The sequence below is a fragment of the Triturus cristatus genome, chromosome 3_1 (assembly GCF_964204655.1).
Source record: "Triturus cristatus chromosome 3_1, aTriCri1.1, whole genome shotgun sequence".
Lineage (NCBI taxonomy): Eukaryota > Metazoa > Chordata > Amphibia > Caudata > Salamandridae > Triturus > Triturus cristatus.
Genome location: NC_140583.1, coordinates 445044194 through 445066246, shown reverse-complemented (window position 1 = coordinate 445066246; position 22053 = coordinate 445044194). Strand labels below are relative to the sequence as shown.

The 22053-nt window shown below is 47.4% G+C and overlaps 1 protein-coding gene across 2 annotated transcripts in view; it reads right to left on the bottom strand.

Annotated features, from left to right (window-relative positions):
• TRPM7 (transient receptor potential cation channel subfamily M member 7) overlaps positions 1–22053 on the bottom strand; it is a 2096104-nt gene that overhangs the window by 1626275 nt on the left and 447776 nt on the right. For both annotated transcript variants that reach the window (XM_085644243.1, XM_085644244.1), the window contains exons 6-7: positions 14955–15079; positions 8443–8614 (exon numbers count right to left, since the gene is read on the bottom strand). In XM_085644243.1, coding sequence (XP_085500369.1) covers positions 8443–8614; positions 14955–15079 — 297 coding nt within the window. The remainder of the gene's footprint in view (positions 1–8442; positions 8615–14954; positions 15080–22053) is intronic.

The following is a 22053-nucleotide window of genomic DNA, read 5'->3' as shown; positions in this document are numbered from 1 at the left end:
GTTCGATAGGCAGCTTGGGTGCTGTGCTTACTGTAAGCACAGGTTCCATTGCAAGACCCACATGTGCCAAAAAGCAAGCGGGAATAGGAGGATGCACAAGGAAGCCTCAAAACAGTCTACGATAATCCCACGATTGAGTATAAAACATTGAGATCATATCCTGAATGTCACTATGTCCATGATGCCCATATGAAAGGAATACACCGAGTAGGCGTTAGATGATTAAACCTTGGATCCCTGATGCAAAAATACAAGGGTGAAATTATGGTGATTGGGGGACAGATGCGGTCTGTGACTACAGCAAGTCCACCTTCAATAGCCAGTTGCCGAATTACAGGAATAAGTGTATCACTGACTAGTCGCTCGTGTGGGCAGTGACCAGCGCTATGACTGTCGTAAACCCCCGAGGGCTCAAGGTGAAGCCTAACAGAACAACAAACTGGAAATGTTCCAACCCAAATACAAACATAAGGTAGCATCTGCGGAATTGCAGGATGGGCACATGAAAGTACGCGTCCTGCAGTTCCAAGGAATCCATTCAATCAAATGGAGAAAGGACAAATAAAAAACTGGGCCAGAGTGAGCATCTTGAATTTAACCTTCGGTAGGAAGATGTTCAAGGAGCTAACATAAAATCAGTCCTCCATTTTTCTTGTACACCAAGAAATAGCAAGAGTAATATCATTCCTCTTTCTCCACCTCTGGGAACCTCTATATGGCAAAAAGCAACTGAATCATGCTGCTATGCTTCTGCAGGAAGTTCCGTGAGGTGCAAAGTAAAAAAGGGGGGATACAAGGGGCAGAAGTGACTGGCAGAGCAGAACCCACTGGTCTGATGTAATACCTCTGACCAAGTAAGTAAAATCATATATTCAGCTGTAGTGGCTGAGCATATCCTTGGGAGGGCATATCCTTGGGAGGGTAAATCAAAGCAGCTTCATAGCCATTGTGGTGGGGGAAAAGGAAGATGAAGACTATTGTCCTTGGTGGTGTCCACAACATTTTCTGCCATCACATCCTCGGAGACTATGAAAAGCCATGGTTAGCTACTCCAGGGCTGTGAAGGCTGCTTTAGATGATAAGCTAGGCCTTGCAAGTACATTCTGAATTTTCTAAACTGTTGGTGGAGTTGACAGCTATATGAAAGTAAACCTAAGGAGTGGGCCATATTGTGGCTGTCTTTAAAAGTCTTTTGAGTCACATCAGCCTCTCCTCCAAAAGTTCTGGAGCCACCAAAAGGCATGACCATGACTGTACATCCCCACGAAACCTGTGGCACACAACAAGGCATGACACCATATAACACTACAGTCCATGGCATGGCCCACACACTGTTGTGTCAAGGCCGCTCGCCAAGACACATTTTGCACCAACTGTCTTTCATGAATTGTCCAAATTTGTTGGAAAGGCCAGCAAAATCTTGCTAGCGCCAACGCAAAGGACATGAGTGTATCTGACCAGGAGGAAGACTACGTTCAGGTACCTAGGAGCCAAACTGGCAGCAAAAACACTTTTCCAAAAGCAGCAATACAGTTTAACTCCTTTTATGGCAGTGCAGAAGCAAACATTTTGTTTTCCTTACTCAAACCACTAAGCTATCAGGAATTAGATTCATAGTTAAAAAAAAAAGGTCTCCAAGGGCTGTCATATGTAATGCCAGGTTAGGCCAGCATCAGTATGAGGGAGGAAGCCAGTTCTATGCCTCCTGGTTGTCATCAACATCATCATCATGTGGAACATGTGGAACATGAACATTTTGAAGCCTTCTAATTACATCTGAATCCAAGCCTAACGAACAAGTTACTTAACCTTCGGTAACGCCTTATCTGGTAGAGACTGTAGCTAGCCGCAGATTCCTTACCTTTGAATTTGCAAGATGTCAGACTGGATTTGGAAGATTTTTCTAGCAGTACCCCTGGGTACCAGTACGTGGCATCGCTCTGTAATGCATTCGTCGGCTGTGCTGGAGTGACATCACAGTACCTATAAAGGGGCCATCCTTTCCCGGTACCTGATGTTATGGCACACTGACATGTGGGTGGGGGGAGGGTGCATTTGCATAGGGGAGTGTTGGGGGACAGTGCATTGGTAGCTGGAAGTGGTCTACACTGTACTATGCAATGGTTTCTATCTGCGGGAGACGACCACTGCTATGATGGATATTGCGGATGGCAATTGTAACCGAGTAATGCAATAAAAATTGTTTTTGCAAAAAAAAAAAAAAAAAAAAAAAAAAAAGGGGCCATCCTTGCGCGCCAATGTCAGTTACTTTTTCACAACTTTCCAAGCCAGAAGCGCAGACCCATGAAATGCACCGACACTACTGTGTCCAAACTAGGGCCCTGAAAGGGATCAGCCCTGACACTAGAAATGTGTCCAGAGCGGGGAGGATGGGTGGGTCAGTAAGGAATCTGCTGCAAGATATAGTCTCTACCAGTTAAGTCACTACCGAAGTTAAGTACCTTGTTCATCTGATAGAGACTTCTAGCCACAGATCCTAACCTTTGAATAGATACCCAAGCAATTCTATCACTGGCAGAGAGCCTGTGACAAATGTAAATTAGGAAGTCTTTCTGGACTGAACGGACAAAGTGACTTCCCAAGCAATAATGTTTACTAAATGTGTGCAGAGATGCCCACGTTGCTGCCTGAAAATATCCAGGTCCGGTAACTCCATGAGCTAACTCAGTGGTCGAAACTTTAGCTCTGGTGAAATGAGCTCGTAAGTCTTCAGGAGGCTGCTTTTTGCTAATGCGTAGCAGATCTTGATGCAGAGTATGACCCATCGAGAGATGGTGCACTTCTGCACCGCCCGACCTTTCTTTACACCAACATCCCCCATGAAGAGTTACCCAGACCTCTCGTGTGTGGTCAAGAGAGAACAACAACACTCTTTTTGGGTCAAGACAGTGGCGTAGCTCCTCTTCTTTAGAATGATGTGGAGGAGCATAGAAGGTGGGGAAGGTGACAGATTGCCCCACATGAAATGATATGACCAATTTTGGCTAGAAAGATGCCCTAGTGTGACGCACCTAGTTTGTAGGGGTAAATGAGAATAGGGTAGGCTTGGATGACAAAGCCTGCAGCTCGCTCACGCTCCGGGCATATGTAATTGCCAGGAGGAAGGCTGTTTTATTTGTGAGCAGCTGGAGAGAACAATTGTGAAGAGGCTCAAAAGGAGCACACATCAAGAATGCGAGGACGAAATTAAGGTCTCACTGAGACATAATATAAGAAAAAGGGGGAACATATGTGCAAGGACCTTCAAAAATCAATTTAACAGGGGACTTAACTAAAGAGGGTTGGTCAGGTAGCCTCAAGAAGGAGTAGGAAGATAACCCTTCAGAGTGCCCAAAGCAGAGCCCTGCTGGGCAAGGGTAAGAATAAAAAGCAAAATATAGAAAGGGAGGCTAAAATTGGGCCAATGGAATTTTCTGTACAATATGACATCGCTTCTAACGGCAGGTGTATACCGTCGTGGTGGAGGGACAACTGGGTGCCAGAATAACATTGCAGACTTCAGGAGGGAGATCGTAAGCTATCAATTGCTACCGCTCATTCTCCACGCAAGAAGGCAGAGATTTGGAAGGTTCGGGTAGAGGACCCTCCTCTACTGCTGGGATAGCAGATCCTCCCGTAGGAGCAGTCTGATCGGAGGATCAATGGCCATGCTCAGTAGCTCGCGATACTAGACTCTCCGTGTCCAGTCCAGAGCCACAAGGATAACCTGGGCCCGGTCATTTCTGACCTTCATGAAAACTCTGGGCAGGAGTGGTATAAGTGGAAAGGCATACAGGAGGCCCAAGGTCCACTCATGTAGAAAAGAGTTTCCAAGTGAGTGCCACCTTGTAAACTCACAAAATCAAAACTGCAAAAATAGCGTGTTCTCAATGGAGGCGAACAGATCTAACCAAGGCTCTCCCCATTGCTGAAAGAGACTTTACGCCACTTCCAGCAGGAGACACCATTCGTGATCTGCTATGCATCGACAGCTGAACTCGTTCGCCCTGGCGTTCAGGGAACCTACCAGGAAAATGCCTTGCTGTTCCGGCCATGTCCAGAGACGTAGGGCCTCTTGACAAAGGGTTCACAACCCCAACCTGCTCCGTTTGTTGCAGTACCACATGGCGGTGGTGTTGTCCATAAACACTTGTACTAGACTTGCCTTTTGATGGAGGGTAGGAAGGCTTGCAATGCCAATCAGTACACTAGGAGCACCAACAGGTAGATGTGGAGCCCAGATTCAGCCGTGGACTGGAGGCTTCTGATCCCCACCTCTCCTAGATGGCTGCCCCATCCCAGCAGTGATGCATCTGTCACTATTGTGCTATCTGGTTGGGGAAGGGAGAGGGGTCTGCCTCTGACCCAATCGCAGTCCATTTGCCATTACAAGCTGCGCTCACTGGAACTTCAGGTATCACTGCAGAGCCCACATATGCCATCTGGCATGTGTGACCAGCACGATTCAGGAGGCCATGAGGTAAAGCAGCATCAGAGATAGTCGTACCGAAATCCAGGAATAAGAGGCAGAAACATTGAAATCATAACCTGAATATCCAGAACTTGCTGCTCGGGAGGATAAGCCCAGCCCTAGGTCCAGAACAGCTCTGATGAAAGTGAGTGTCTGAGAGCTAGTCAGGTGTGACTTCAGCACGTTGATAGTGAACCCCAGCGAATACATGAGGTCCACTATAGCCTGGAGGTGGGAGACTACAGTCTGGGGTGAGCCCGCCTTCAACAGCCAGTCATTGAGATAGGGGAAGACTGACACCCCTGATCCCAACAAATGAGCAGCAACCACCGCCATCGCTTTTGTGAACACCCGAGGGGAGCTGGTACAGCCAAAAGGGAGCACAGTGAACTGAAAGTGCTCATGGCCTACCGCTGATAACTCAAGCGGGCAGGCAGGATGGAGATATGGCAATAAGTGTCCTGCCAGTTCAACGCTACCATCCAGTTTCTGGATCCAGTGCATACAGGACCTGAACTAGTGTGAGCATCTTGAATTTCTCCTATTTGAGGAAGAGGTTGGTCGCTCAGAGATATTGGATAGGTCAAAAGTCTGTATCTTTTTTTGGGGACCAGAAAGTAGCAGGAATACCAACCACAGCCAACTTCTGGCCCTCAACTCTCTCTATGACTCCCTTGGCCAAGAGAGGCATGGCTTCCTCGCGAAGCAAGGGCAAATGATGGTCCCTCAGCCAGTTGTTAGATGGAGCCATGGAGGACGGGGTGGTCTCGAAGGGGAGGGAGCAGCCCCTTCTGAAGATCTGCAAACCCCGCCTGTCTGATGTTATGGACTGCCGGTTATGCAGGATCCTGCCACCAAATGGATGCCCATGATCTAAAAGGGCAATATTAGGAAGAATTGGAGGCTGCAGCTGCCAGAGGGGTGGTGGTTGGACCAGACCGCTGGCTACCTGACCCATGAGGCCGGTAGGAACCGTGCACTCAGAGACTGGGAAGCTTGAGCAGCTCTGTGGCTGGAATAGGGATGGCACACCTGAAAGCCACTTCCATAGCGACGAAAGGAGCAAAAGCAGACTGGGGATCAAGTGGGGCAGCCGAGAGGCCCAAAGACTTGGCCGTAGCCCGCCAGTCCTTAAAGCGCTCCAGCGCAGTCTCTGCCTCGTCTCCAAAGAGATGAGTGCCATCAGAGGGCATGTCCATAAGGAAAGCTTGGACATCCCCCAAGAAGCCAGTTGTTCTCGGCCAGACATGGCACCTTAAGGCCACCATCGAGGAAACCGCTCTGCCCAGTGAGTTATCGTATCCAGACCACAATGGATCATGAACGTTGATGCGTCTCTCCAGTACATAACTGCTTGGGAGAGGATGGCCTGTGCCTCCTTCGGGACCTGCGGCAGCACTTGCACAACCATATCCCACAGCATATGGGGATAGCGGCCCAATAGGCATGCGGTGTTCACTGACCATAATGCCAGGCTGACGGAAGAAAACATTTTTATCATGAGGGAGTCCAGCATCTCAGATTCCCTGTCCGAGGGTGCGGTAGGGAACGCACCATGGGATGTGGAAGCTTGGACCACCAAGATCTCTGAGGTATGGTGTTGGGTGAGGAAGGATGGGTCCTCAGGAGCAGGGTGGTGGCAATGGGTAATTGTCTTATTCACAAGAGACCCAATGCTGGGCTTTGAGAAGGACGAGGAGGAGACTCTGTTGCAGCACCTCAGTCAAGAGATTAGTCTTGACAGCCATTGTGGGATACTGAAGGTAAAGGACCTCAGACGATCTCTGCACCACCATAGCATAAGAAACTCTCTTCCTTATCCACGGTAGGAGAAGAAAGCATAACCGGATCTAGAGAGGAAGCCAGTCCACTGGCATCAACCAGTTACTCACACCGGTCTACTTGGGGCTCATATTGCTGGTTTTGTAGAGATCCCAGCGACCCCTCCCACTCCTCCACAAGGCTTAGTCCGTAGGAATAGGGCTCAGGATCCAATCTAGGACCCAAATGTCCTGCTAGCGTCTGTGTTCGATTTAGGGAAGATAATGGGGCTGGTGCAGGTAGCGTTGGCATCGAGGCCGGCATTGGGGAAGATCGAAGTAGTACAACCAGTGCAATTCTGATCCATTATCAGATCCAAAGAGGCTCATTGGAGCCGCTGGTGTAGAACAAGATGCCCCACTACACCCCCCAACTCTGCGGGGCCTGAAGGGTCCTTGACAGGGTTGGACCACCCAAATATGAACTTTAAGGTTGGGAGGGGCGGTCCAGCTCCTGGATATTTGGAGAGGTGCAGAGTCGACCCAGGCACAGTCTTCAAAGAACCAGGCCTCGTATGCCGATGCTCTTTCGTCGCATCAGCTAACTGATGAGGAGAAGTCGAAGTGCGTGTCAACAAATTTTTCTTGTGCCTCCTACTTGAATGTCCCAACTATCTCAAATGAGACCAAGATGACTTGGGGCTCCGTGAACGAACCTGAGACCTTCTTCTAGACCGGGACCTTAATTTCCACGAAGTCGCATGCCGGTCTGCTAGCAGCTACAGGTTCCGCTCCCTCAAAACCTTTGGCACCACGGCCCGGGAATCGAAGCACAACTTGGTGTTGTGGTCGCACTCCTGGCACCGCCGACACACAAGGTGTAGAATCATCAGAGATTGCCCTGCGACCGGCTCCACAGATGGCATCCTTGACACACGAGGAGGAAACCTCACAAAACAAAATCGACAAAAAGTTGCAAAATTCCTGTAAAAAAAGACAGAGGGTGAACTCTTCTCTGGATCAGTGCTGGCTGACATGGAACAAAAAGAACTGATGTCAGGTCGCCTGGGTCGTGCCTATATAGGTGCGACAACGTTACTCTGGCTCAGATGACGTCAGCGATGGACGCAGAGCCGATCGATGACACCTATCGGCACGCATGAGTACTGGAAAAGTCAATGGTAAGGAATCTTAGGTTAGAAGTCTCAATCAAATAGAAGCTTCAGAAGTACTGGCATCGAAGAAGAAGCTGGAACTCAGTCAATGTAGGAGGATCCCGTAGAGCTCCCAGGGGCTCAAAGGCACTCTAAAGGGGATGACATTGCCTTAAAAATCTGTAGCATGGCCTCTTTGAAGGACTATCTACTTTGAGGACAACAACAGCCTAGGAAACTCAGGGTGCACGCAGACCAGCCTTGGGATAGGCTTGAAGATGGACGATACCTGCAGAGTTGGATCCTTAGAGTGACAACTGTGTTGCTTCTCTCCAGTGAGGAAGTGGTGAGATGGGGAGGAGTCCTGCTTTCCTTCTTGTACTTTTGACGCAACTTGGACTTTTACCTGAGATCCTGCTGAATGACTAGAGGTGATACAGGATCAGCCTGCGATCAGGAGCAGAAGCAATCTTAAATTCTGCAACATAATTTTGCTTCCGACACCGTTATCACCTTCAGGTGCAGCTGGGAGCATTTATTGCACAACTTTAAGTCGCCACATGAAAATGTTGTGCAGATCAGTGACTGATGGCTGCTTCGTGCAATTGTGGCACGGCGAAAAACCTATGGTTTTGGCGGAGTTATTTCCTTGGCACACAACTGAATCCTGATGAAATTTTGGGATGGGTGAAACAGAAAGCGATGGCAGCGGAGCTCCAGATCTGCATCGAAGGTTAAAAAGGTGAGGACCAAGCTGTTAAAAGTATCAATCAGAAATAAAAGTATGAATATACACAATTTACTCCAGCCTCTCCTGAACTAGAAATATGTATAATACAGTCTGCTAGTGTTAAACAATGTTAAATCTAGAGTTCCCAATATAAACCCTTTCCTGTTACAGTTGTCACAGAACTCACAATAGAAGACGCATTCTTATTGCATTTGTCAAAGTTCACGATGTAAAAACCCTTCCTACAGTATTTGTCACAGGGTTACACTATTCAAAAGATCTAACTTAATTAGTCCTAGGATCTGCATTAATAGTATAATCACTTACTTGCATGAATCCGCTGCAGATTGATTGTTTTTTCCAGCTCCCTCCTTAAATTGACTTCAGCTCCATACTTCCCCACCGTTCCATCATCAACCAGAATAAAATGTGAATGAAGATTGTTGAGAACATTCAGTTTACTTAACGGGTTCAGCAGAGTTTGATAGGGAGCAACGACCTAAACATAAAAACATTTCTTAAATCTAGCCAATCATTGTAGCTTCTGTTTACATAAACATGCGGGCATTAACTGCCTGGGCTTGTCTGAAACACCAAAACATTTATAAATTCTCCACTTTGCTAAAATGCTAATCTTTCAAAAACTACTGAAACTTTTTTCTTGGTCAGTCCTTTTCACCATTCCCACTCTCGAATACACATGATCTCTTTCTGAAGCCAAAGAACAGGGATGCCTCAAACAATCCACCATACATCTGGCATTTACTTAAATCCTACTAACGCAATCTCCGTTTGCAAAACTAAAAAGAAATCTATATCTCTCCATTTGAATCTTCAAATTGGCTACATGATTTCTGGTTGTGTTCTGGCAAGGCTAAAGGAAAACTATGCTCAGGGCTCCCAGATTCATCCTGCCCCTCTCAACAAGCAGCACAGATAGACCAGCACACTGTAGTGCAGATTATCAAAAAGCAAAAGGTAACAAAGTACAGTCGAAGGTCCAGATAACATTAAATTCACATTTACATGTTTAAACAAAGATAACAATATGAAGACAATCTTTTATTAAACACAAATCTAGGCCATTCTTCAGCACCTAAATTACATGTAAGTGCAACCTAGAGCTTAATTCAATGTGACTTGCATCACCAGTGCATCCATTCAGGCCTGAAAAAACTAACCTACATGATGGGAAAATATTACCACACACTGTTACAGAATGTAAACCTTTTCAGCTCCTCTCACCTTTGGCTGAAGACTGGCAACCCTATGAAAGTGTGTGCATATCTATGGATTTCTCTCTCTCTCTTTTTCTTGGCAAAACCAAAGGCTAAAATGACATTTGAGATAAAAAAGCGGTTTTAACAATGGAAAAAATTAGAAATTTACCCTCGTAGAACTGCTAATGACCTTGCATATTACATCACTTGACATGTTAAATGACATCACTGATAACACCTTATATTCAAAGAATTACTGTGTACATTTGTGGGTGCATAAAAAAGAAATAGCAAAAGCCCTGGAAGCAAGTGTGGTTGTGCATTTTTAAAGTTTTATTTAGCTTTCGTCCATAGCTCTCCCATGGCGACTAGGACGTCATAATACCACGGCTTTGCACGCGACACCGCAGTGACATCATCAGAGCCAAAAGCAGACCTCGTTTGCATGCGGACGTCAGTTTCCACCCACTTTTTCCATGCCTATGAGGCGAATGGGTGAACCAACAATGCATATGCGAAAACATACGCCAAAACATATGGCATATGCCAACACAACCTCATACATTTATAAACATAACCAAAATTTACTTACACTTATTTTCGGTATACGTAGACAGGCAACGGGGAGGCGGATGGGCCAGTATAGAATCCACAGGTAGAGACTGTATCCACCAAAAAAAACGTTACCAAAGCTACGTAACTTGTTCTTCTGATGGATAAATCAACCGGTGGGTTCCTCACCTTTTGAATACTATCTCCAAGCAGGCCCGCACTCTGAGGTGGGTACCTACCCATACCAAAAAATCCTGTAAAACAGAACAAGCAAATTTGCCAACCCTTTTCACTTCTGATTCCAAGCAATAATGCTTTGCAAAAGTGTGGTGGGAGGCCAAGGTTGCAGCTTTGCAAATGTCAACCACAGGGACACCTCTAGCCAAAGCAGAAGTAGACGACTTAGCTCTTTAGCTCTAGTAGAACGAGCTCTAATACCTTCAGGGAGCTCCTTCTTAGCAATGGTGTAGCAGATCTTCATACACAGGATTATCCATCTGGACAAAGTCCTCTTGTGTACTGCTTTCCCTCTCAACTGGTGATCCAATCTGAACTCAAGTTCTGTCTATATAGAAGCTGACAGTCCTCTTTGAGTCCAAATGATGTCCTCTTAGGGTCCAAATGATGTAGTCTCTCCTCCTCTTTCGATGGATGCGGGGAAGGGTAAAAGAGTAGGCAAAGTAATAGACTGTCCCAAGTGAAACTGAGTGACCACTTTTGGCAGGAAAACAGGTCTGGTTCTAGGCACCAACTTATCTGCATGAAAGGTGGTAAAAGGAGGCTTAGAACCAAGGGCCGGTAGCTCACTCACCCTTCTAGCAAAGGTAATCGATACTAAAAACTGTTTTAAAAGTAAGAAACCTCAACAGGCAACGGTGCAAGATTTCAAAAATAGAACACATAAGAACACATAAGAAATGCAAGCACTAGATTAAGATCCCACTGAGGCATAATAAATGGAGTGGAAGAAAACTTATTAGTAAGCTCCATAATAAACCTTAAAACCATAGGGGACTTAAACAGGGAAGGCTGATCAGGCAAACAAAGTAATGCTGATAAGGCAGACAAATACCCTTTTATCGCTGCAACCGCACAACCTTGCTGCACCAGGGAAAGCGTAAAACTCCTTGAGATATCCATTGTGTTGAAACCTCTGCCTGCGAAGACTTCACTGAAGAGCCCTTAAATGCCAGCATGCCTAGTTGACCAGCAGAATGCAAGAATCTAGCGGACCGAGAAGGCGCAAGACCTTCAGGACTGGAAATAAAGCTATGTTCTAAAACAGCGGAATCATAGTCTGAATGTCCTGAATCCTCTGAGGAGGCGGAACGGCACGACTCACTGTAGTGTTCAGTACTGCCTCTATGAACAGGTTGCGCTGAAAGGGCTCAAGGTAAGCTTGGGTACATTTAATAAAAATCCCAAGCTGAACAACAGTTGTGCTGTCAACTGCAAATGGCGCAACACTATTTCTGGCGACTTGGCTTTGATCAGCCAATCGTCCAGATACCGGAATACTGTATCCCTGACCTACTGAGATGTGCCGCCACCACTGGCATTACCCTTGTGAAGACCCGAGGCGCTAAGTAAGACCCAATGGAAGGACCGCAAACTGATAATGCTGAGACCCCCACCCTAAAACTAATATATGTCCGATGCAATTTCATAATGGGGATGTGAAAAATCACAGTCTGCAAATCAATCGGAAACATCCAGTCTTACTTCTCCAGCACAAGAAGTACCTGTGCCAGGGTCAGCATTTTGAAATTTCCCTTCAAGTTCAAAATCCTGAGGTTGATGGTCGGCCGTATACTGGCCAAGCATGCTCTAGGATGGCGAAACTAAAGCTGCTTTCCTGCAAAATTGGCTGGGGAGGAAGAGGAGGAGGAAGTTGGTTGATGGACAGAGCCACACTGACGACTTCTGCCCCTTCTACTGTAGCTCCTATAAAGGGATTTGAGGCTTGCTGCTGTTGCCAACTTCTCCCTCGCAAGGACAAGTTCTAGCTGAAAGTACGAAAACTACAGAACTGCCTGTAGTCCTTAGGTCGCGATTTAAGACTCAATGACCTCTCAGTTGCCTTACTGTCCATGAAACCTTGCAGCACAGAATCCGCCTCCGCACCAAACAACTGCACCCCATCGAAGGACAAATCCATCAATTCTGCCTAAACATCTGGAGAGAAGTCCGACCCCCCAGAACCAGGCAAGTCTCCTTGTGCCCACAGAGGAACCCATAGCCCTTGTCACGAAGTCAACAGTGTCCAGACCAGACTGTATCACCTGGCAAGCAGCTGCTTAAGCATCACTCAGGAGCTCCGAAAAATGACCCTGGAAATCCCCAGGAAACTTTGAGATGACCTCCCTTGCCAAGTCCATTAAATCATGTACATAACGCCCTAATGCACACGCAGCATTTGCTGATTTAAGGGCCATACTTCCAGAGGAGAATACCTTCTTGGCAGATTGCTCTATTCTTTTAGACTCAGTCGGAGTTGTCGGAAAAGAACCTGACAACAGTTTGGTTGAAGAAGAAGCCTGTACTTCCAAGCTTTCAGGTATGGGGTGTGAGGACAAAAACACTGGATCCCCTTGAGTCGGCCTGTACCACATGGCAAGAGACCTGGACACCGCTGACAAAGTCATAGGCTTCTGCCATATTTCAAGAATGGGTTCAGGAAGAGTCCTATTAAAGGGTAGCAATGGTTTAGATGATGATGGGAATGAATGAAGCATCTCAATCAACAAGTTGACTTCAACTCCACAAAAGGTAGAGGCAACTCTAACATTTCTGCCACCTTTCTAATCACAGCGTGATAAGATGTGACCTCAGGTAGCCCTATAGCTTTCAGGGATAACAATTCTCACTTTGGAAAGGAATCAAGACCACAATCTCACCTTTTCAACTACCCGATTCTCATACAAATACCTCTCCTTCTAAAAGTGTCTGGGCCTCACTATGAGATCTTATCTTCAGCAACGACGCCGGTGGCTGTTCAGATGGTGGTGGATTCGGATCTGGGTGACACAGCGCCGGTTTGGATCCAGACAGTGCAGATGAAGTATCAATCGCACTGGCAATGGTGCCGGCTGTCTCGGTAATGCTGGAGGCCAGGTCGCCAGAGCAATCGGCATGAAAGGCAATAAAGAAACCAGTTGGAAATGTGCCAGAAAGCCTCCTAGGAAATAAAGCAGAACCGTGGGGCCAGCCGGTGCACAAGATAAGAGTCACAGCCCTTGCAAAAATGCTACATGTAGCATATAAAAAGGTGGAAGGATCAGCCCCATGAGTTTGGAACGCTGGATACTCCTGCTCCTGTAAGGGTGGCACTGGCGACTGATGCGGTAGAGGGACCACTGGATCTAAATCTGGCTCCGGCAGAGGCTGTTCAGTCAAAGTTGCTGACTTCGGAGCCGGAGACGTCACCGAATGTACCCCTGGAGATGGAGTCGGGTACATTTCCTCTCTTCCTTCCCAAATCTTCGGACCAGGGGACACCGATCTCTACAAACCATCCCTGGAAATGCGACATCAAGAACTATGGCGCTACTTCTTCTTGTGCTTCTGTCGGCGTCGGCGACAGACTGAGGCCGAGACCTTGGACGACCTCTCTTCTGCTTTTTAGCCTTTGCCATAAAAAGTTTTGCTGCCCTCTCTTCTAAAGCCTTTGGATTCATTTGACATGACGAGCTGGCTTCAACATCATGATCAGACGAAAGGCACCAAAGCCACTCTTCGTGAGGGTCAGTGATGGACATTTGACTACTGCATTCCCTGCAGGGCTTGAATCCCAACTTCCTTGGAGGAGATATCTTCACTTGCAACAACACTGCAACTACAGAAAAGGAATACGATACAATTCGTAGAACTTAGGAAAAAAGGTCACGCGTCAACAATGCGGATAAAAAAGGGAACAGACATCAGAATGTCAACAAGGTTTTCTTGTGGCTTTGATGATGTCACATGGAGTCGCGTCCTCATCGGTGTGAGAGCGCTAAGGAGAAAGGTTTACGTGGAATGCTGCGCATGGGGGAATATTCAAATGGTGAGGAATCCACAGGTAGATGTATCCATCAGAAATTGCAGGTTAGGTGAAGACTTTAATGTGAATAAAGTAAGAACTTTTTTATGAAGGGTGTACAGTGTTTAAAAGGGGGGTGGACCCTATTAAAGTCTACAGAGGAATTTTGTTTGTTAGGTGGGTGACCACTAGTACAAAGAGTAATATCCATCAAATATGTGGCGTGATACATAGTCTGTGTGTCCAGCAAGTGGTCACAGGTTATGTCCATCATTACGCGATTGGTGATAAAACATTGGCCATAGGAACAAACCCTACAGGACCCGGCCACAGTGACGGCATCTGAGATGTCATCATTGAGATTTATATGCCATGAGCAATGTAATATGTAAAGTTATAAGCAGTGCATGGCAAGGTTGCAAGTTACTAATTGATTTTTAAACAATAGTTTTTATCTCACGTCAACACCAAAATATAGCACCACTTTAACCTTTGTTTTTCCAGTAAATATCACTTTTTTGAAAATAATAATAAAATTTGAGTATATGTCCAAATCCCTCAGGCAGCCTGCAGCCAACACATGCTGGATGGATCAGCGAGAAACTCTATAAAGTTGTCACAGTAGAGGAACAGTTTTGAAAGTTTTGTGCAGATTCGCCTTCAAATGGCAACAAAGTTATTAGCAAAGCAATAACGGTCTCCATGTGGAAATTATAGTAACACAATTCAACTGCCACTGATCTATATATAAATAAAACACACGCACAAAATCAGGTTGTATTCTGTAAGTGTATGAAACAAACTATTCCAACTACCTCCTAACATCAGATTTTCTGACTTAAATGGTCCTTCCTCCACTGACTTGCACCCACTTATGTTTCATTTCTATGATGTCACCTAGACCACCTTTACTTTAATTAGGTATGTGGCTGAGCTAAAGTTTGTAAAAAGCTTTCACTGTGTAAATGTGGCAGATGATCAATCACTTATAAATCCTTGACAAATACATAAATAAGTATAAATGTAAAATAGCTTATTTTTCTTACGTCTCTTCCAATTAGATCGTTTCGGTTTTCAATAACACCCCATGGAGCTATTCCAATAGTGCAAATCTTTCGAGAGGATCTGGAAGCGTGTTCTTTAAGAGCATCACCAACATGTTTTGCAACACCTGTTTACAAATAAAATGCGGATTACTAATGCCAATGTAATGAACAGCAGTAATTTACAACACAACCACAATTGTTTTTGCTTGGAGGGACTATAAAAAAAAAAAAAGGGGGAGCTAGCATTCTTGCGGAATAAATAGCTTCACTCCAAGAGCACATCACCAAATTATGAGTTAGGTTTGCGGCCTACTAAGGGGAACTGTAATTGCACTGTTTTCTAGCATCCTACTTACACACCAAACACCTCTTCCTTCTGAGTATACTCACCCATCTCTTCTTCACCCACTTCCTTAACTCAATCCCAACTCCTGATCACATTATTCAGTTCAATACAACCTCACAGCATACAAACCACCATACTTGACCTTCTCACCTGTGTAAAAAAAAAAAAAAACGAGACTGCTCTAAACTCATCTTTTTTCTACTCTGAGAAATAATGCTGAGTGTGATGTTGATGGTCCACTCTCAATAGGACAACAGCCTCTATCAGCTTTTCAAACCTCAAGTCTTCAACTCTCCCACCTAACTCCTATTTCCACTCCAAACCCCACAGCCAACTTACGCAACCAACACCCCGCCCAGCACCAGCCACAACAAGACAAAACACACTTTAACTTGCCACACTACAATAATCTACAACTTAACATACCATACCTTATAACCAGTATCCTAAAACACACAGTGGCCCACTAGGAGAAAAAAGGACAATGGACAGGGAAAGGAGAGAATCATGAACGATGGTCGCAACCCAATCTCAAACGTATAACACCAGACACTGAAGATCTCACAAATGCTTGGGAAGGGGTGTGGCTACAATGGCCATCATGGCGGCGCACTCTAATGAGGCTCCGCTCGCCAACGCCATAAAGCTCTGTAATTCGACACAATCCTGGGTTAAAAAAAACAACAACAAAAATACGAACGGCTAACCTCTAACACCCACATGGCTGCGGAGACAGCGACAAGGAAGTGGAGAAGCCTGGATCGACCGGGATCAGGAAGCGGGGCCATTGCTGCATGGCGCATTACCGGGCATGCTGATGCGGCGCCGGCCGGTTCTCCTTTTGACATGGAGCTCCGTCCTGAGCTGAAGTGGATGCCAGGGTCCTGGAGGTGAGTCGGTGTGGTGTGCGCGGCCCAAGGGCACCCCGGGTCTGCTGCTGGGGGGCTGCAAGTGAGCTGTGCCTCGACTGGGTCTGGAGAGTGACGGCCTTGTGGGCTCCGAAGCGGAGTCGGGTCTGGCAGGGGGGGGGGGGGGGGTGTCCAGTGAGGTGCGCGGCCCAGCAGAGGTAGCAAAATTAATCAGCTGAAGGCACACCCGGCAGTCACACAAGACTATCCTCATAAGTGCCCGCCACATAGATGACACAGTTGGGTCCCAGGCAAAGATATAGGTCCAGTTGATCAGGGGGCTGTGAATATATGCTGCCAAACACCACCCGCCCCTAATAAAAAGTAATATTGTACCTGGCGCCGTGGTGAACCTGAGGACACAGAATCTCAAGGGGCCCGGTAGATCCCGCCCCCCTCAGCGCCCCCGAGACAAGTAGCAAAGGCCTGCCTGCTTTGCACTTGATCGCGTAGGATACCCGGTGTGGAGACCCGGCGTGGAGACCTTGGGTCAGGGTCCGGCGAGCAGGGTCCCGGTAGGGGGCCCGCTTGGCCGGTCACATTGGGTTGCAGAAGCAGCTGAGCTAGGCTTGGAGCGGCTTGCCACCTGGTGCAGCTGGAATCCGTGAGGCCCGGCCCAGGGTTATTCGCCCGCTTATAAGGAGAACTGCGTTTACAGCGTCACTGCAAAGTGACATCACCATATCGCCCAGATCTGTGTGGCCTGGCCCAGGGGTGTTGGCCTGCTAATAAGGAGTGCAGCATTTTACAGCGACATTGTAAGGGGACATCACCAAATCGCCCTGCTCCGCCGCCTGCTACTAGCATGCTCTGGCGGAACATTCCCAGCCAATATGGGTAAAGACAAGCAGGGAGGGACCGGCCCAAAGCACAGCACCCTTGATCAGTACACAACACCCCCCTGTGGTTCTGCCAGGGGAGACGCCGGTGGGACGACCCCGGATAATGCAGCGCTCCTGGCTGCCATTATGGAATCACGAAATGCACTAGACGCCAAAATTGGAGTGGTGGGGTCCGAAGTCTCCCTGTTGCGACAGGACCTTTGCAATGTGGTGGACCGAATCAGAGGCAGAAACTCACATCATAACAGTCGAGGATCAGGTATCGGCTCTTCAAAAGAAGGTCAACAAATTGGCAGTGATGGCCCAGGAGTCGGCCTTGCGGGTGGAAGACACAGAAGGCCGAGCCCGCCGCAATAACCTGCGCTTCGTGGGTTTTCCGGAGGGGTGCAAGGGTACCTCAATGGTTCGTTTCATCACCAACTGGCTCTGGTCATTACTGCCAGAAGAGGCATTATCAACCTGCTTTGTCATGGAAAGGGTGCATCGGGCGCTTACAAAGAAACCCCCTCCAGGTGAGAGCCCAAGACCAGTAATTGTTCAGTTGCTGAATTATGTAGATCGGGACACTGTACTGCAGTTCACCAGAACACAAAAAGATGAGCTGCTGTTTGACTCGCGCCGAATTATGGTCTTTCCAGACTATACGAGACAAGTGCAGCAGCAGCGAAGACTTAAAGAGCTCAATATATGTTACTATACCCAGCCAGGATGCGTGTTGCCTTTAATCCTAAGATTTTCTTCTTTGACACTCTGGAGGCAGTTTTCGCCTGGGCAGATGAAAGAGCCAATCAGCGGCCTCACACGCCTTCATTGGAATCGGACTCTTCTCAAACGTCGCAAGGCTCACAGAGGAACCGCATGAAAAGGAATAACTCTAAGCTGAGACATCGTTCAGGTTCCAATTGGAGAGCACTGACCGTCAGGACTACATCCAAAGCAGACCATTAGCAATGGCTCGGTATGGAGATTGCTCCTATATTTCTCGTTACGTTTTGAATACCATAGCGGTGTGGGGACCCGCCACGGACCAATCACGCCCCTACAGTTCTATGTTCATGTACCAGGGGAAGTTGAAAACTGATTGGGAGGAGTCCCCTCGGCCTCCTCGTTCGGGGTCCAGGGCCTTCTCCGCCGCGATAGATGCTCCTGTTTCCAGGCAGTATTGAGCTGGGGGGTGGGAGTTCTAGTTAAGTTGTGCAAGTGTTTTTGTTAGTATTGTTGTAAGTACAGAGATGCATTGTTCGGACCCCATATGCAAGATGACAAGACTGTATACAGGTTGGGGATGAGTAGTCGGATACACCAGGCCCGTTAGGGGAACTCACTATCGGAAGTTGGAATGTTCGAGGGATATTAAAATCAAAAGGGGTGCGGTTTTCCGTCAGGCCAAGAGATATGCAGCCGATGTCCTCCTTCTACAAGAGATGCACCTGCACGGCAATAAAGCCCAGTGTTTGGCCAGATTTGGATATCAGACAGTTTTTCATTCCAGGTGTACAAGAGGTTTTAGGCGCACAGCCAACCTTTTACATCGCAGGGTCCCATATATACATGCTAAGCAGTGGCTGGATCCCAGGGAGCGCTTCACCCTTATCTCAGGGACATTGTATGGTGAGCCCATCAATATAGGCAGTATATACGCCCCTCCCCCTCTGGGGAACACATTTAAGGAAAGAATTACACGGCAATGGGGAGAGCTACCGAAGGGCACGACACTACTTGGGGGTGACTGGAATGACGTGATGGCCCTTCTCGATAGGCTGCGGAATTCCAGGGGGGGTGCACAGGGTAGAGGCGTCCAAACTACATCTCCTTGCCACCACATTGGATTGGGCTGACATCTGGTGAGAATATCATCCATCAGAACAGGGATATACTTCCATGTCAGCAGTCCATGGGTCTCTTTCAAGACTGGATTACATCTTTACACCTCGTTGCAGTATTCATCGGATCTCACAGATCTAATTTATCAGGGGGACTCACATACCACGCTCCGGTCTTGTGTAGGCTAACCACTAGGGCCCAAAAACCCCACTTCAGATGGCGCATGTAACCATGGCACCTCAGAGACCCCGAGTGCCAGAAGACCTTGTCGAGGACAGTGACGGACTACCTTGCGATGAACGTGACCTCAGCTCTATCCAAAGTTATTTTATGGGAGGCACTCAAGCCCACAATACGGGGTGTAGATATACGTTTCTGTGCTGGGATACTGCACGAACGACAGGCGCAGTTAGATGATCTCGAAGGCCTCCAAAGTAACCTTGAAGCTCAGCTCATAGCAGACTTTAAACCACAACACCAACGCAATTTACTTCTCGCACAACAGCGCAGGAAGCAAAGGAAATCTGGCTAGCCTCACAGCACCACATATACCAATGAGGAGATAAATCTAGCAAAATTCTCCATAGACTGTGCCAAGCCAATAACGCTCCTCCTAGTGCCCCAATATTGCACGGGCCAGATGGGACAGTATACTCCTCCCCGGAATCAGTGGCTGAGGAGTTTGCCCGATATTTCTCCAAGTTATATAGTAGTAATGAGGAAATATCAAAGGAGCTCATTGCCGAATTCCTTAGGAATATCCCCGGCACTCTTTCAGACCAAATGACAGAGCAATTAGATGCCCCCATCACAGTATACGAACTTAATACAGCTCTTGGCAACACCCGTCCGGGTCGCTGCCCGGGACCCAGCATGTTTCCCGTCGAATTTCTCAAATCACACATGGGTACATTGGGCCCGCACTTTCCGGTGGCCTTGGATGAGGCATGTGATGACCAAGTGCCGCCTTTGGATTAGCAACATGCCGAAATTGTTCTCTTTTTAAAACCGGGATGTCCACCCGAAGATCCTTCGTCGTATCGTCCCATTTCTCTTATAAAGTTTGAACCCAAGCTATTGGGTAAGTTCTTGCTGACAGCCTCCGTATGTGCATTCAAGACTTGAGCCATCCCGATCAATCCGGCTTTATGCTGAATCGCTCCACAAGACATTATATACGGCGGGGAATAGTGTTCTGGCTATGGCCCCGGAACTGGGCCGGCCCGCAGAGACTTTGCTCACCGATACCGAAAAAGCATTTAATTAGTTAAGCTGCATGTAGTTATTCTAACTCCTGGATGCAGTTAACTTTGGCCCACGCCTTCAGGCTTATGTAAGGCTGCTATATACAGATTTAACCGCTTCAGTCAGGGTGGCTGGTCACCAGTCGGCCCCCCTGTGCCAATCGGTCATGGTACAAGGCAGGGCTGCCCATTGTCACCGTTACTCTTCGCTCTAGTAGTAGAGCCCCATTTGAGTGGTCGAGGGCCTGCTCTGATAGCACTTTACGCCGACGACGTGTTGTTCTTTATGACTGACCCGTGGTTCTCGGGCCCCCGCATCCAGCAAATACTCAGAGTATTCGGCGAGAAGACCGGCCCCTGCACTAACCCCGCCAAATCGGTTCTCTTCCCGGTATGAGGGGACCAGGGCCACAACACCTGGGCAGCACAGCTGACACACGCAACTACGGGCTTCAAATATCCGGGCATTTTCGTCTCACCCTGTCCGAAAATCTCATGGGCCCGTAATATTAGCCAACTCATAGCTGGCTTCCGCGACGAGACTGCGATCTGGTCTCACCTTCCGCTGTTCCTAAGTGGGGGGTCAGTTATTTTTAAATTGGTCTCACTACCACGTGTCTTGTATTTTTCGTATGACATACCATATGCATGGTTCTCACAAATTAACGCTATACATAACAAATTCCTGTGGGATGGGGTGGGGGCGATAAGGATAGCTTTAAGCACATGCTCACAATCGGAGGCATAGCGGCGGCGGACGTTTATGCTTATTATGCGGAATCCCACCTTTAGTTATCAATGAGTGGTGGCATAACTCACCTTCAGACCCGACCTACAAACTGGAACACAGGGCAATGGAGCATGCATCCCGCCTCCAACTATTATACAGCAACACAAATGTAGACTCAATGCCGTCGGCTGGTAGAGTAGTGATTCATACGTAGTCCGACGTATTGGCTGGCAAGGCCGTTTGACAGGCATGACGCCGCTGTGGGAGACATGGGGGCACACAAAATACGGCAGATCTACCAGACGCTGACCACACACGCCCAGTACACACTACACAAGACACGGGCGGCATGGTTAAGAGATTTGCTGGACTTGAAGGACGATGATTGGACTGAGGCCCTGGCCAGCCTCCAGTAGCTCGACGGTGTCCATGCGTTCCTGTCTCATCCAAATCAAATACATACATTGCATATAATACACTCAATCCAGACTGTGGCGCTATTCAGTACCAAGTATGCCTCCGTTGTGAGAAAGAAGAGGGTTCTTTTATACACACCGTATGCAGTTGCAGTACACTACAACCATTCTGGCATAAAGTGGCGTCTTGTCTAGACCAAGTTTTATCATGGGACCTCCCTTTCGACCCAAGACTGTTTTTACTGCATAGTACTGATGGGATAGGAGGGAACAAAGATAAACAACATTTACTCTTTCTGGCCATTACCATAGGCAAGCGGGACATCGCGCAGTAGTGAAAGGCTGTGTCCCCCCCAAAAATTGCTGTTTGGAAGAAGGCCTTGGACACTTGCATGGGGGCGGAGTTATTAAGTCTTTCAGGCTTGGGGTGCCCCCAGAAACACAGGAAAATTTGGTCCAGATGTGCAATCTATTGAGGAATAGAGCTACCACCACTGCCGAACATAGACCCTGTATGGTGGCTCCGTCGCGGGATCCCAGTCCCAGAACAGTTTACACATATACTCATGCTACTGGTAATCGACTGTGTCCTAACTAAAATAATTGTGTGGGGTTGTAAATGCTCTGTGTCATGTTCATGTTGTATAGCCTGCTTGTTTCTCAGAGGTTTCAGTTCCTTTATAAATGAAGGTATATTGGATGTATCCAGTGCTGTATATGTTTATTATGGGCAGTCGCCCAGTAATAACTTGAAACTCTAACAAAATATGTTTTAAAAAAAAAATGCTG